The sequence below is a fragment of the Mobula hypostoma genome, chromosome 22, assembly GCF_963921235.1.
Source record: "Mobula hypostoma chromosome 22, sMobHyp1.1, whole genome shotgun sequence".
Lineage (NCBI taxonomy): Eukaryota > Metazoa > Chordata > Chondrichthyes > Myliobatiformes > Myliobatidae > Mobula > Mobula hypostoma.
Window position 1 is genome coordinate 46892538 of NC_086118.1, and position 17314 is coordinate 46909851.

Consider the following 17314-nt stretch of genomic DNA (forward strand, 5'->3'; position numbering starts at 1 on the left):
TAATTGGCATGTCTATGATGACAATTTACCTCGACCCAAGAAAATAATTCTTCCCCAAGGTAACAGCCTTCAGAGGCATTGGTATATAGCCGTTCCTATACTGAACCGGAAGGATTCTCTCTAAGTAGTCTATGCTTTTTAAGTATTTCATTTGTTAACATAGTAGTAACAAAGTGGTAGGTTTCACCATAGTATATTTCTTGGCTTGAGTGTCATCTGCTCTGCTTGACACTGTTTGTGGTGTTTTGGTATTTTCACTACAGATAAAGATAAATGAAATGTTCAGAATATTTAGGCAGTCAGTCTACCATTGACTAGAATTGGAGAAATTGGCTTGTAGACAAATGAGTCTCAATGACTAGATAAATTGTCCCTTTTGGTTGGTATACAGTATGCCGTTGGCTTGTCACTTTGCGCAGACATTGCTGTCTATTTGAAAATACTGCTTTGTTTTAATCAGTAATGTGCATCTTCCAGGTAGTTCCTGAGCAGTATTCCAAGCAAAGGAACTATTTATTGAATTAAGCTCTTGGCACTTGTAGATCTTGGGTTATTAGGTGTTCATCTGTTTTAAGGGCATTATGACTGCTGATATATCAGTGGTTGGTAAGCTGTTGGAGAGGAAAAGTTCAAAATTCTAAGTAAATTTATTACCAAAGTATATATACTACCCTGAGATTTCCTTTCTTTTGGGTATTCACAGTAGTTACAACATAACACAATAGAATCAGTGAAAAAACTACACACAAAGATGACCAACCAATGTGCAAAGAAAGACAAGCCATGCAAATACAGAAATAATAATAAATAAACAAGTAATAAATAATATTGAGAACATGAGTTATAGAATCCTTAAAAGTGATTCCATAGGTTGTGGGATCAGTTCAGTGCTGAGATGGTGAAATTATTCACGATTCGGGTTGAATGGTAGTAACTGTTCTTGAACCTGGTGTGGAACCCAAGGCTCCAGACCCACCTTCCTAATGGCAGCATCGAGAAAAGAGCATGGCCTGGATGGTTGGGGTACTTGATGATGGATAAAGCTTTCTTATGGTAGCGTTCCCTTTGGATGTGCTCAGTGGTAGGGAGGGCTTTTCCTCTGACTGACTAGGCTGTATCGACTACTTTTTGTAGCCTTTTCCGTTCATGAGTATTAGTGTTTCCATACCAGGCCATGATGCAACCAGTCAGGAATACACTCCATTGCGTATCTGTAGAAGTTTGTCAAAGTTTTAGATGATGTACTGAATTTTCTGCAAACTTTTGTGAAAGTAGAGGCACTGCCGTGCCTTCTTTATAATGGTACTTGTATGCTGGTCGCAGGACAGATCCTCTGAAATGATTCTTAGGATGAGCAAGGATTCATAGGGGTATGATCTACTCACATTTGGAAAAACATGGACTTTTTAGGGATCGTCAGCAATGTTTTGTGCAGGGTAGGTTATATTTTATGAACTTGATTGACTCCCCTATCCTCAATTAACTTTGTTGCCTCCTCAAAAAACTCAATGTTGTATACAGGAACTTGAGTAAAGCCTTCATCAAGTTCCCTCGTGGTAGAGTGATCTGGAAGGCTGAGATACATGGAATCAGTGGTGACTTGGTAACAGAATTCAAGATTGGCTTGGCTAGAGAAGACAGAGGATAATGATGTGGGGTGTTATTCTGACTGGAAGTCTGTGACCAGTGGCATTTCACAAGGATCAGTCAGTCCTGGGACCTCTGTTGTTTGTGATTATATGTAAATTATTTGGATAAAAATATAAATGGCTTGATTAGTAAATTTGCAGACAACACAAACATTGGTGGAACTGTAGATAATGAAGAAGGTTATCAATAGATAAAGCAAGATGTTAATCAGTTGGAGATACAGAGAACTGACAGATGGAGTTCAATCCAGAAAGTGTGAGGTGTTGCATTTGGGGAGGTCAAGTGTAAAGGGAAAGGGTACCTTAAATGGCAGAACCCTTAGGGGTTTGATATACAGAGGAATCCTGGGGTGCAAGTCCATAGCTCACTGCAAGTTGCAACATAAGCACAGAAGGTGGTGAAGAAGGCGTATGGCATACTTGCCTTCATCGGTTAGAGCATTGAACGTAAATGTTGATAAGTCATATTGCAGCTGTATAAAGCTTTGGTTAGGCCACATTTGGGGTATTGTGTGCAGTTCTGATTGCCGCATTGCAGTAAGTATGTGGAGGCTTTGGCGAGGGCACAGAAAAGATTCAACAGAATGGTTGCTTGCATTGGAGAGTATTAGCTATAAGGTGTGGTTGGACAAAGTTGGATTGTTTGGGGCGCTGGAGGCTAATAGGAGAGCTGATGGAAGTTTACTGTATTAATGAAGCATGCATAGATTCTTTCTCACAAGGTGGAAATGTAAAATACTAGACAGCGGAGCTTTAAGGTGAGGAGGGAAAACGTAAAGGAGATGTACAAGATAAAATTTGACACAGAATGGAAGGTGCTTGGAATGCACTGCTGGGGTGGAGGTAGAAGCAGACATGATAATGATGTTTGAAAGGTATTTAGAAGAGCACATGAACATAGAATGAATGGATATGGTTCAGAATCCGGTATTTTGTCACTGAAGTGTGGATGAGATTTACATCATGTGCAGGCAGTTAGGATCTATGCTTCTATAGATGTGTAGTGGATATTGATTGGCTGCATCACAGCCTGGTATGGAAATACCAATGGCCTTGAACAGAAAATCCTACAAAATGTAGTGGATACCTCCCAGTCCATCACGGATAAAGTCCTCTCCACCACCGAGCACATCTACCCAAAACGTTGTTCCAGAAAAGCAGCATCCTTCATCAGGGATCCCCACCACCCAGGACATGCTCTCTTCTCACTGCTGTCATCAGGAAGAAGGTACAGGAGCCTCAGGACTAACACCATCAGATTCAGGAACAGTTATTACCCCCCCTTCCCCCCAGCTATCAGGTTTGAACCAAAGGGGATAACTTCACTTGCCCCATCACTGACATGTTCCCACAACCTACAGACTCACTTTTAAGGACTCTTCATCTCATGTTTGTGATTATTTATTTATTCTTTCTTTTTGTATTTGCCCAGTTTGTTGTCTCTTGCACACTGGTTGAACACTCAAGTTGATGCGGTCTTTTATTGATTCTGTTATGGTTATTATTCTATTATGGATTTATTGAGTAAGCCTGCAAGAAGATGAATCTCAGGCTTGTATATGGTGACATATATGTACTTTGAAAATAAATTTACTTTGCACTTTGAACTTCAATTGAATTTGGCATCATGACTGGCCCCAGATATCATGGACGGAAGGGCAGGCTCTGATGAGGTACTGTTCTACGTTCCATGTTATATTGAACCCCTATCAAAACAGACTGAAATGAAAATATTTCTGGAAAATTGTATGTAATTGTACTGTGGTCATATTTTAATGAAGGTTTTTTTTTTGTCTTGGGGCCACGTTGCCAGTACCATGACCTTTTTTTTGGTTTTGGGCTAATGGTTATATGCATGACTGAGAGTTTTAATCTGTTTCAAAGTTCCTGATGGACTGGCTTGTTATGCATTTTAAATATTTACTTAATTCTGTTTTAAATATTTTTCTCATGTTTTAAGTCCTTTGCAATGCCAAGTTATCTAAGCTAATCAAGTCCCAGACCACTGAGAGTAAAACCAGGGGCCAGGCTATACAAACAAAGCAATCAACCGCATGTCTTATGACAAAAATTCAGTGCATTTCAACAATATGTGTTTATTGTTTTGGGAATAGTTAATCCTGCAAAGAAATCCCACAATATATTGATTTACCATTTTTTGTCTGTTATTTCTTTCTGTTTCTGGTGTTTACTGAAGGGACGTTGCCTTATGCATTTTTTTTTTGAAACTTGCATTGTGGATTGCTGTAGATGGAAGAAATATTTTGTTGCAATAGCAAAGAATTCATAATGCAAGTCTATGAGTCTAATATAAATGAAGGACTTCATAAAACCCACGCACATTGCAACCACTTGAAATTCTTTGGGAGGCCCAAGGTTGTGGAAAATAATTTATAAATCAATTTTTTTATAACTGGTTTGAATTCTTCAGTGGAAACAGAAAATTGCATTCACATGAGGCTGTGTCATCATGGGAGCTTCAGTGCATATTTCTGAAGAACGTGAGCGGATAACAGTGAGAAATGCATACATTGGAAATCATAGTCTAAGCAACCAGTGGGTTGTTTCTCTGAACTGGAAAGTGGGGTTATAATGTAAAAATGAGATAAAATGAACAGTGAATCATAAACGTGCGATTCTGCAGATGCTGGAAATCTAGGGCAACATACAAAATGATAACATGATGATGAATAAACAACCAACTTTCGTCAGGACTCATTACTAGTGCTGAATAAAGGTTCTCGTCCCAAAGCATCAACTCTTTATGCCTCTGTAGATGCTACCTGACCTCCAGTATTTTGTGTTGCACAAAATGGGCAGTGATGTTTGCTCTCTCCTATTAAAACTGATTGTGGATGGACCATGTTCAGAATGTAAGGTTGGAAGAGTTCTGAGGCATTAATAGCTTGAATATTTTACTTGACTAAAATTCACTGATAGCATTAAAGATCTAGTTTTCTGAAACATGTTTGAGTTATCATCAATCTTTCATTTATGTTGCATACCCTGAAGCGTATATTCTGGACTTGCTACAGATGTCAGGATCAAGGATCAGCTTTATTCTCCATACACATTTACATGTATTAGGAATTTGCTGTGGTGTGTTGTGCCATATGCAATGAATAACAGCATTTAACAATTAATAAGGATTTATATAAAAATAAGTTCAAGGTTCAGGTGCAGAAATACATAAATACCAGCATGTATTTACAATTCAAACAGCACTGTCGTGAAATAAATTTCATGATGTATGCTGGTGATTTTAAACCTGATTCTGATTACATTACAGCGCGGTGACTGAGGTAGAAGGATGTGGGGAGGCTAACTAGAATGGTTAATCTGATTAACTGTATGGGGGAAGAAACTTTTAGGATGGTGTGAAGCTTTTTAATAGCCTTATAACACTTCCCAGAAGGGAACTTTTGGAAAAAGACATTTTGCTGGTTAAGTATTTTCTGCAATGATTTTTTACTGCCCACTTCTTTGTCCTAGACACTGAGAATTCCTGCACTGATGCTAAATAGCGTTTTATCCCATTTGTGACCGTTCCTGAACCCAATTCTCTGAGTGACCCTATGCACAAGTAAAAGACTTATTAAAAAAAAACGGTTGTTGATATGTGATGGTTTTTTAGATAAGTGGCCAGAACTTGCTCTTACCAGTGAAAAGTTTAGTTGTGTGTTCTGTAAATGAATGCTTTTTTTGCTGTGTCAAAAGTATTGACTTCACTTAAAAGATAGTCTTGTGTGATAGATAGTTTCATCCAGTTTTTATGTGATACATGAAAAGGAAGCTGCAGTCAATCTCAACACTTATCTTTATAACTCGTTATCTTGAATTGATAATAGTTTATAATATCAGAAACCATAAAGTGAGCTTAGCTGTTTTGCTTATCATTTCCATCAATGCTGATTTAATAGAGCCCAGATGTTCCTGCATTGTAATTTCGTATGCTGTTCCACATATTTTACAGTGCCTGATAAGGCTGTGCTGAAAATGACATTGAATTTAGAAATTGAGTCTCATCATACACATCAATAGCTGTGTTAATTTGATTCAATTAGAAATGTGGAATCTTTGTAACTGCTTAGTAGACATTAACTTAAAAATTGGAAACGCTGTGTTACGTGTTGGGATTTACGTGAACATGCATACATTAATCAAAGGAAGGGCAAACTCTGGCATTATTCTTTTCTGCCAAATGCTTTAGGCAGTTCTGAATAATTAATTAGTGGTTTGGGGAGGGAGAAGTAGAAGGCACCAAGCATGTGAGGCAGCTCTTGACTAGTTTAAACACGGGTCAGGTGACATTGAAGGTCAGAACAGCTGAGGTTTGCCAACCAGCAGTTGTACCCGCATTAGTGATCTCGCCGGCTCACTGTATTCATGTCTTTACTTTTAGTGCCCGCAGACCTGACTCCAGAAGAAGTCATAGAGCTAGAAAACATCCGACAACGCAAGCAGGAGCTCTTGGCTGACATTCAGGTATGTTGCTGATTAGACTGGGTGCCTTACTTTGACAAGTTTAAAGTAAATTTGAAATTCCAAACACAAGTTCTCAAAGTTTAGTTAGTTTTTAATTAGTTTTACTTTCGAACCAATTGCTAGCAAGATGTAATTGATTTTCTAAGGTCAAATTCTTTATAGAATTGGAGGACGTTAGCTAGTGTGAGATATAACTTCTAAAATTTTAAAACTTCATTTGAGTCTGATATCAGTGGTGGGAAGATGCTGGAATCAATTATAAAAGATGAAATAGCGGCATACTTGGATAGCAGTAGCAGGATAGGTCCGAGTCAGCATGGATTTATGGAGGGGAAATCATGCTTGACTAATCTTCTGGAATTTTTTGAGAATGTAACTTTGAAAATGGACATGGGAAAGCCAGTGGATGTAGTGTACCTGGACTTTCAGAAAGCCTTTGCTAAGGTCCCACATAGGAGGTTAGTGGGCAAAATTAGAGTACATGGTATTGGGGGTAGGGTACTGACATGGATAGAAAATTGGTTGGCAGACAGGAAACAAAGAGTAGGAATTAATGGGTCCTTTTCAGAATGGCAGATAGTGACTAGTGGGGTACCACAAGGCTCGGTGCTGGGACCACAGCTATTTACAATATACATTAATGATTTAAATGAAGGGATTAAAAGTAACGTTAGCAAATTTGCAGATGACACAAAGTTGGGTGGCGGTGTAAAATGTGAGGAGGATGTTATGAGAATGCAGGGTGACTTGGACAGTTTGGGTGAGTGGACAGATGCAGGTTAATGTGGATAAATGTGAGGTTATCCACTTTGGTGGCAAGAACAGGAAGGCAGATTACTATCTGAATGGTGTCAAGTTAGGAAAAGGGGAAGTACAACGAGATCTGGGTGTCCTTGTTCATCAGTCACTGAAAGTAAGCGTGCAGGTACAGCAGGCAGTGAAGAAAGCTAATGGCATGTTGGCCTTCATAACAAGGGGAGTTGAGTATAGGAGCAAAGAGGTCCTTCTGCAGTTGTACAGGGCCCTGGTGAGACCACACCTGGAGTATTGTGTACAATTTTGGTCTCCAAATTTGAGGAAGGACATTCTTGCTATTGAGGGAGTGCAGCGGAGGTTCACGAGGTTAATTCCCGGGATGGCAGGACTGTCATATGTTGAAAGATTGGAGCGACTGGGCTTGTATACACTGAAATTTAGAAGGATGAGAGGGGATCTGAGATTATTAAGGGATTGGACACGCTAGAGGCAGGAAACATGTTCCCGATGTTGGGGGAGTCCAGAACCAGAGGCCACAGTTTAAGAATAAGGGGCAGACCATTTAGAATGGAGTTGAGGAAAAACTTTTTCACACAGAGGGTTGTGGTTCTGTGGAATGCTGTGCCTCAGAAGGCAGTGGAGGCCAATTCTCTGGATTCTTTCATGAAAAGTTAGATAGAGCTCTTAAAGATAGTGGAGTCGAAGGATATGGGGAGAAGGCAGGAAAAGTGTACTGATTGTGGATGATAAGCCATGATCACAGTGAATGGTGGTGCTGGCTCGAAGGGCTGAATGGCCTACTCCTGCACCTATTGTCTATTGAGTAGGTTTCCTTTAGCTTTTGCAGAAAACCGGGAAACAATTCTTATTCTTCAGGTATACTTTTTTGGATGGATTTGCCATGAGCAGGATCTGCTGTACAGCTCAAAAATAAATGACTTAAGTCAAGATCTATAATAGTAATTTCATCTAATGCTTAAGCTGCCTAATTTGCATAATTTATAATGTGAATAATAATTCATAATTATTTATTAACAACTACCAAAATAATACAAATTCCAGCTATGTCTATAATTGACAATAGTTTTTAAGGAGTTGTGTCAACCAATGTGTAAATGTTACCGCCTGCTCTACGCGCTTCAGTGAAAATTATACTGTATTGTTCCACTTTTATCTGATCTGCAGTAACAATGCTGTGGGGTATTATCCATGAATCACTTAAACCATCCAAATTAGCAACTGGATTTTTTATGATCATATTAGTTTAATTTATGGTTGATCCAATCAGCTCTTGAAACAGTGTGGCTATATCATGAGGTATCAAACCTGTCTCTTGAAGAAGCCACATTTCCATGATGTGCTGGATGTCCACATGCTTGTCCCATTGTTATTGCGAATTGTAGCAAAGACATGTTTGTTCAGTAACTTGGTAACACAACGCTTAATGGTTTTCCAACTCTCATATAAGTGGGCTTAAAAAAAATGACTGTTGTGTCCTGTCCCAAAAACACAGGAATGTGTTATTCATCACTGAAGCTCAGTGCAAGTGCATGTGAGAGATTAGACTGTGATCCCCACTCTAGGAATGGTGTGACCTATACCTAGGAAATCCAGGTAAATGTACAGAAGAGAAGTGTGTGTTAAACGGAAGTAACAAGCGCAGATTTTTAAAAAAGATGCTTACATGTATTTAGGGCCATCTTACATCTAAGCAATATTACTGGCTACTCTGCCCCCATGGGTCACCACCACAACACTTGCAACTCGTCTCTCACACTGCTACCATCATTCTCCTTTCTTCTGAGGTTGGATGGGACTACAACCAGAGGTCCTGGTAATGGGTGAAAGGTGGAAAGTATAAGGGGAACATGAGGGGAAACTTCTTCAATCAGAGGATCATGAGAGTGTGGAACAAGTTGCCAGTGCAGGTGGGTACATGCAAGCTGGATTTCAGCATATAACAGAAGTTTGGATAAGTACATGTATGATAAAGTTTTAGAGGGCTAAGGTCCCGGTACAGGTCGATGGGAGTAGGCAGTTTAAATCGCTTGGCATGGACTAGATGGGCCGAGGGGACTGTTTCTGTGCTGTACTTTACCGTGGTACTGTGATTCTTTGTAATAGCCTCATAATCCCCGTTTCCTGTCTTCCATCCTTGCCTCCAACAGACAGCCCATTTACTCAATCTTCAGGCTGTGTCAGCTGGATAAGTCCAACCAACTCCTACATTAAAATCTATTTCTATTTTAGCATTTTTGTCCAGAGATGGAGTGCACCTATTCTCGAGGCCAGGTATTTGTTTCAATCAATAAACTATTTTCTATCCCCTGAGCACATCAAAAAAGGCAGGCAGGAAAGTCCAGACTAACGGGTATTTTGGGATGAGGTGGTAACATTGGGATGTTATCATAACAGGTTTTTAAAAAAAAAAACATTGCTTTGGTAGAAAATCATAAAGACAAGATATTCTACAGATGTTTGAAATCCAGAGTAACTCACACACAATGCTGGAGGAGCTGCTGAGTTCCTTCAGTATTTTACATGTGTTGCTCTGCTTTGGTAGGTCTTGATTCCTGTTTAGGTAGAAATGCACAATTGTTCAGCTTATAAAGTGAACATCAAAATCAAAACTGCTGTCACCAAAATCAGGAGTAGAGTCATAGAAAAGTACAGCACAGAAACTGGCCATTTGGCCCATCTTGTCCATGCCAAAACTGTTTAAGTTGGCTATTCCCATTGACCTGCACCGGGACCAAATGTTTCCCTTCATGTTCCCCTTAAACTTTTCACCTTTCACCTTTAACCCATGACCTTTGGTTGTAGTCCCACCCAACCTCAATGGAAAACTCCTGCTTGCATTTATCCCTCATAATTTTGTATCCCTCTATGAAATTTACTCAGGGCCTCCAAACTCAGCAACATTCTTGTACTCTTCTCTGTACTCTTTCAACCTTAGATCTTTCCTGTAGGTCAGGAATCAAAGCTGCACACTATATTCCAAATTAGGCCTCACCAACATCTTATGCAGCTTCAACATAACATCCCATCTCCTGTACTCAATACTTTGACTTATGAGGGCCAATGTACCAAAACCTTTCATTACAACTCTACATCTACATCTACTTTCATTACATCTACCTGTGACGCCACTTTCAACAAACTACGGACCTGTATTCCCATTTCTCTTTGTTCTACCACACATCTCTGTGCCCAATCATTCACTGTGTAAGACCTACCATGGTTGGTTCCACTAAAGTGCAACACTCTGCACTTGTCTGCATTAAATTCCGTCTCCCATTTTTCAGCATTTCCTCTGCAAGCCATGATCGCTTTTCTCCCTGTCCAATGACACCCCAATCTTGCTGGTATCACAAATTTGCTGATCCAGTTAACCATACTCTCATGTAGATGACAAACAACAACAGATTCAGCACTGATCCTTGTGGTATACCACTAGTCTCAGGCCTCTAGTCAGAGAGGGAACCCTCTGCTACCACTCTTTGGCTTCTCTCACAAAGCCAGTGGCTGTAGATCCAATTTACTACCTCATCTTGAACGCTGAGTAAATGAACCTTCTTGATGAACTTCCCATGCGGGACCTTGTCAGATGTCTTGCTCATGTCCATGTAGACAACATCCACTGCCTTGCCTTCATCCACTTTCTTGGTAACTTCCTCAAAAATCTATTAGATTGGTTAAACATGACCTACCACGCACAAAGTCATGCTGACTATCTTAATCAGTCCATGTCTATCCAAATACTTGTATATATAATTCCTTAGAATACCTTCCAATAACTTTTCCACAACTGACATCAGACTCACTAGCTTATAACTTCCTGGTTTATCTTTAGAGCCTTTCTTAAACAGCAGAACAACATTGGTTCTCCTCCAATCCTTTGGCACCTCTCCTGTCACTAAGGATGATTTAAATATCTCTGGTAGTGCCCTGGCAATTTCTGCACTTGCTTCCCATAGGGTCCAAGGGAAAATCTTGTCAGACCCTGGGGATTTATCCACCAATTGTCTCAGGACAGCCGAAACCCACTCCTCTGTAATCTGTACAGAGTCCATGAAGTTGATGCTGCTTTGTCTCACTTCTATAGACTCTACGTCCATCTCCTGAGTAAATACAGATGCAAAAATTTATTAAAGGTCTCCCCCATCTGTTTTGGCTCCACACATGGATTACCATTCTGATCTTCCAGAGGACAAATTTTGTCTCTTGCAATCCTTTTGCTGTAACGTATCTGTAGAGTCCCTTCAGGTTCTCTTTCACCTTGTCTGCTGAGGCAACTTTGTCTTCTTTTAGCCCTCCTGATTTCTTTAAGTGTTCTCTTCCATTTCTTGTACTCCATAAACACCTCATTTGTTCCTGCTTTCCCCTCTTTTTTTTGTTTTTAACTAGGGCCTCAATATCTCTTGAAAGCCAAGGTTCCCTACACTTGTTATTCTTACCTTCTATTTTGACAGGCACCTATAAGCTTTGTACTCTGAAAATTTAACTTTCGAAGGCCTCCCACTTACCAAGTACACCTTTGCCAGAAAACAGCCTGTCCCAATCCACACTTGCCAGATCATTTCTGATACCATCAAAATTGGCCTTTCTTCAATTTAGAATCTCAACCTGCGGACCAGACGCATCTTTTTGCATTTTTAATTTGAAACTAATGGCAATGTGCTCACTAGATACAAAGTGTTCCCCTACACAAAGTTCTGTCACCTGCCCTGTCTCATTCTCTAATAGTAGATCAAGTATCACACACTCTTTAGTTGGGACTTCTATGTACTGATTAAGGAAACTTTCCTGAACACATTTGACACAGTCTATCTCATCTAGTCCCATTACAAGTATGGGAGTCCAAGGCAAGATGTGGAAAGTTAAAATCACCTACTATAACAACCTTCTGTTTCTTGCAACAGTCTGCGATCTCTCTACAAATTTATTCCTGTAAATCCCTGGACTGTTTTGTAGTCTGTAATATAGGCCCATCAATGTAGTCATACCTTTCTTATTTCTCAGATCCATCCATAATGCCTTACTAGACAAGTTTTCCAGTCTGTACTGATGGAGCACCGCATGGCATTTTCCCTGACTAGTAATCCCCTCTTCCTCCTTTAATCCCTCCCCCTCTGTCATGTCTAAAACAGAAACTTGGAATATTAAGCTGCCAGTCCTGCCCCTCCTGCAACCAAGTCTCAGTAATAGCTACAATATCATAATTCTAGGTGTTGATCCATGCCCTGAGCTCATCCTCCTCTCCTGTGATACTTCTTGCATTGAAATATACCCAGCTCAGGACACTAGTTGCACCATGCTCAACCTTTTGATTCCTAACTTTGTCTGAGGTCTTACCAGCATCTATCTCCACAACCTCTTCAAGTGTTCTGGCACTCTGGTTCCCATCTCTGTGCAACTCTAGTTTAAACCTCACTGCGGAAGCATTAGCAAACCTTCCCACGAGGATGTTAGTCATCTTCCAGTTCAGGTGCAAAACATCTCTTCTGTACAGGTCTTACCTTCCCCAGAAGAGAGCCTAATGACCCAAAAATCTTATGCCTTTCTACTGTTAGAGCAGGAATGTGAAGTGGAGGATCTGTTATTTAGCTGTAAATGAACATTAGTTACTGGATATGTTTGTAATCTTTTCAGGTAAGAATTTTGCATTTTCATAAAAATCTCTTCCAGTAGAACCAAACATGCCTCAAACTTCATCCAAAGTCATCGTCTTATCGTGTCCACAGGCAGTCTATACATGGCCCAGCCAGAACTGGACACATTTTTCTGCCTTGTTGTTGAATTCGGCAAGATCTGCAACAGGGGTTCCTCTAGCGATGGGCATTGCAGGAGATGTTGCATAGTTTGTGGCTCAGTTCCACATTCACAAGTTGTCGGGCTGGTTGTATATCCCCATTTGCTTAGTGACACCTTTGAACGACCTACACCAGTCCTAAGTCTGTTAAGGCACTTCCAGGTTGCCCAGTTGCGGTTAGCTCCTGGGGGAAGGCTTTCATCCGGTGGAATTTCCATCGTTGAGGGTTGTTTGAGACTGGCGAGCTGGTCTTTTCACAGGTGATGCAGGCTTCAGATGGGGTTGATTGTAATGGAACAACACTGTTCATGAAGCTCTTCCTTGACTTTAGGCGGCTGGGTGTAGGTGTATGACCATGTAGAGGGTGCCTCTCATCTGATGTTTGACGGAGTCGTTCTTTCTTGCTGGCTACCATCCTTCTTGTATCAGAGGGAGCGATACCCGCCAGGATATATAGGCTGTTGGTGTTTGTTGGTTTTAAACAACCTGTGATAAGTCAGCAGCTTGCATTCAGAACGGCATCCATCTTCGCAGCATGAGTAGATCTTTCCCATGCAGGGCAGGCATATTTGGCAGTGGAATAGCAAAGAGCAAGTACATTGGCTCGCAATGTTCTCGAGCTTGCTCCCCATTTTGTGTTAGCTTATTCAGGATGTTGTTTCGTGTGCTCACTTTTGTCTTTTTGATGTGGTTCTTGAAAGTGAGACATCTGTCAAGGGTGACTCCTAAGTAGATAGGGTGCTTGCAATGCCTCAGTGCTTTCAACCTTATCCATATTTTCTAATTGACAATGAAGTATTTTGGGCCATTGTGAATGGTGCTTCATATTGCATTATTTTTCATCCCTCTACGAATAAGGTTTTTTTGTATTTATTGGTTCGTGTGCCTACAAATGCTGAACTGACCAGGAGAACATTACCGTGAATATTAGTCTGTACTAAACTTCAAATGTCGAGATCTTCTAATCCTGTTCTATAAATTCCACTCTAATAGTTGTTGTTGAGATTGTTTTGCCCCTGCAGCTTGTGTTTATGTTTAGCTCAAACGTTGTGCAACGCTGGTGAAGCTCCGATTAGAATGGGTGTGGTGCTGGTAAAACTAAAACAGTATTGGAATTTGTCATGCTATTTATGGTGGAGTGGATGGCTCGCCACTGATTGTACCAATTTATTCTATTACAATAACCAGGACCTGTCATGATACTTAGTTCATGACTTGGAAAAATAATGTTCAATTCAGTAAGACGGTGATTATCTTCCTGCTAGCAAGTGCATGTTGAGAAAAACTATCCATAGAATTGCTGTTCTTTTCTACGGAGAACAAAAATGTACTTTAGGCAGTGTGGCCTTTTTCATTGGATGTGTCTTGCAAGGATAACCAAATCTTGAGTGATAATTCTTTCTTGTTTTCTTCACTGTTGAAAAACATTAATATACAATATTGTCAAATTCATCTGTTTAGTTGTCTAAATGGGGCATACTGCCTTTGAATTCTTCTGCACTAAACTTTAAGGGAATCTTTTATCAGTTTTATTAGCTCTCAAGTCTGATAGTGTACTTTAAACAAAGTCATAATTGTGTCAGAGCTCGTGCGCAATTTTGCACAATGACAATTTTTTGCAAGAGGGTTGTGGTTCTGTGGAATGCTCTGCCTCAGAAGGCAGTGGAGGCCAATTCTCTAGATTCTTTCAAGAAAGAGTTAGATAGAGCTCTTAAAGATAGCGGAGTGAATGGATATGGGGGAGAAGGCAGGAAAAAGGTACTGATTGTGGATGATCAGCCATGATCACATTGAATGGTGGTGCTGGCTCGAAGGGCTGAATGGCCTACTCCTGCACCTATTGTCTATTGTCTATTGACATTTCTTAACCCACCATTTGCAGAAAGTGAAATTTGAGGAGGAGATGTGTTGTGCAGCACACCATTTCAGGAAAGATGAATGGCGTTTTATCCCTGCAAGAAGTATTAGTTAAGGTTAATTTCCTGCAAAAACTTTTGCAAGTTAAAGCTGTTTCAAAGTTTTTCTTGTGAAACGAAAACAAGTTGTTACATTCTCTGAATATGTTACATTCTCTTTGAAATAACTCAAACAAATAATTCAGATAACATTTTGAACATTGTGTCACTGATTTGATTGAGAATTTTGATTAGGTAACAAAAACAATTGAGGGCAGGGTAGTGGACATTGTCTACATTAATATCAGTAAGGCACTTGATAAGATACACATGGGAGGCTGGTCCAGAAAGTTAAAGCATTTAGGATCCTGGGAGAGCTGGCTAACGAACGTAATCAAAATTTACTTGATGATAGGGTAGTGGTGGAAAGATGCTTTCCTGATTGGAGATCTGTGACCAGTAATGCACCAGTGCTGGGACCCATACAACAACTTTGATGTTAATTTAGGAAGAATTATTCAGATGATTGTCAGTAACATTGGAAGTTGGTAGTATTAAGTAAAGTGAGGAAATATGTCCAAGTTTAAAGCAGGATATTGATCGGTTGGAAAGTTGGGGAGAGCACTGGCAGATGGAATTTAATCCTGACAAATGCAAGGTGATGTATTTTGGGAAGTCAAATAGGATTGGATATATATAGTGAATAGTTGGATGGTAAGGAAAGTAGATGAACAGCGGGACCTTGGGTGAAAACTTTTAAGTAGCTACATGGATAGATAGTCACATAGATGGCTACACACAGCAGCTATGATAGTGCATTTATGAGGCTTTTGCACAGTTACTTGAATACCTGAGGAGTGGAGGGATGTGGATTGTGTACAGGCAGGGGAGGTTTAGTTTAATTTGTCACTGCTTGGTGTAGACATTATGGGCCAAAGAGCCTGCTCCTGTGCTGTTCTATGTTCTATCAGGTGGTGAAGAAGACATGTGATATGCACGTCTTTATAGTTCAGAACATAGATTACAAAAGTTAAGATGTTGTAACTTCAGACAGTAGTGGTTAGACTGTATTTGGAGTATTGTGCACTGTTCTGGTTGCCCACTACTGGAGAAAATACATTGGAGATTCACCACAATGTTGCCTGGAATGGAGAACTTTGACTATAGGAAGAGATTGAATAGGCTGGTCTTGGTTTCCCAGGCTGAAAGATGGAAAGGAAAGGTGGTGAATTTGTGCAATTTGCTACCACAAGCAGCTGTGGAGGCGAGGTCATTGGTCGCGTTTAAGGCAGAGATTGAGAGGTTCTTGATTAGCCACGGCATCAAAGGTTGTGGTGAGAAGGCCGGGTGAATGGGGCTGAGGAGGGAGAAAAGGATCAGCCATGATTGAATGATGGAGCAGACTCAATGTGCCAAATGGCTTAATTCTGCTCCTATGTCTTATGGTCAGAGGGATATGGGTCAAATGCAGGCAGATGGGAACCGCTTTGATAGGCCAGTTGGTCAGCATGGATGAATTGGGCTGAATGGCCTGTTTCCATGCCATGTAACTCTGATTCTATGACCTAATGGAGGAATATAAAATTATAAGAGGCACATGTAGAGCAGATTGTCAGAATCTCTTTTTCCCATGGTAGTGGTAGCAAAACAAGCGGGCATAAGATTTAAGGTGCAAGGAAGGAGAGTTAAAGTTTCTATTTACACAGAGAATCGTCGATAAGTGGAATTTGCTGCAAGAGGGGATGATGGTGGAGCCAGATACAATTATTATGTTTAAAAGACACTTGAATAAACAGGGTGTAGAAGGATATGGGTAGCTGGGATTAGTGTTCACAGACAAAAAGGTTAGCATGAATGTGCAAGGCAGATGAGCCTATTTCCATGCAATATGTTTAGTACTGGAGTCATAGAACACTAAGCACAGAAACAGGCTCTTTGGCCCATCTAGTCCATGTTGAACTATTAATCTGCCTCTACCATTGACCTGCACTCAGACCATAGCCTTCCATACCAGTCCTCCATGTACTTACCCAAATTTCTCTTAAATGTTGAAATTGAACCTGTATGTCACCTGTGGCAAAGGAAATTTTCAATATCTCTGACAGGGCCCCTGCAATTTCTGCACTTGCCTCCCATGGAGTTTGAGGAAACACCTTGTCAGGTCCTGGGATTTATCCATCCCAATTTTCCTCAAGGCAACAGTCACCTCCTCCTCAGTAATCTCTATGACTTCCTTGCTGCCTTGCCTCATTTCTGTCACATAGTCTGTTTTCTGAGCAAATACAGATACAAAAAAGATCCATTTAAGTTCTCCCCCATATCTTTCAGCTCCAGGAATAGATAACCACACTGATCTTCCAGAGGATTAATTTTATCCCTTGCAATCCTTTTGCTGTTAATATATCTGTCGAAGGCCTTGGGATTCTTCTTCATCTTGTCTGCTAGAAGCAACCTCATCTCTTCAGTTAGCCCTCCAGATTTCTTTGTGTTCTCTTGCATTCCATGTACTCCATAAGTACCTCATTTGTTCCTGCCTGCTTATACTTGCTAAGCACCTCCTTTTTTTTTCTTAACTAATGCCTCAATAGCTCTTGAAAATTAAGGTTCCCTAAAACTGTTATCCTTGCTTTTTATTCTGACAGCAACATATAAACTCCGTACCCTCAAAATTTCACGATTGAAGATCTTCCACTTGCCAATTACACCGGTTGAGGGGA

General features: G+C 40.3%; 1 protein-coding gene across 4 annotated transcripts in view; it reads left to right on the forward strand.

Annotated features, from left to right (window-relative positions):
* Nucleotides 1–17314, forward strand: part of cyth1b (cytohesin 1b) — a 252469-nt gene that overhangs the window by 170038 nt on the left and 65117 nt on the right. For all 4 annotated transcript variants that reach the window (XM_063074558.1, XM_063074556.1, XM_063074557.1 and 1 more), the window contains exon 2: nt 6052–6134. In XM_063074558.1, the coding sequence (XP_062930628.1) occupies nt 6052–6134 (83 nt within the window). The remainder of the gene's footprint in view (nt 1–6051; nt 6135–17314) is intronic.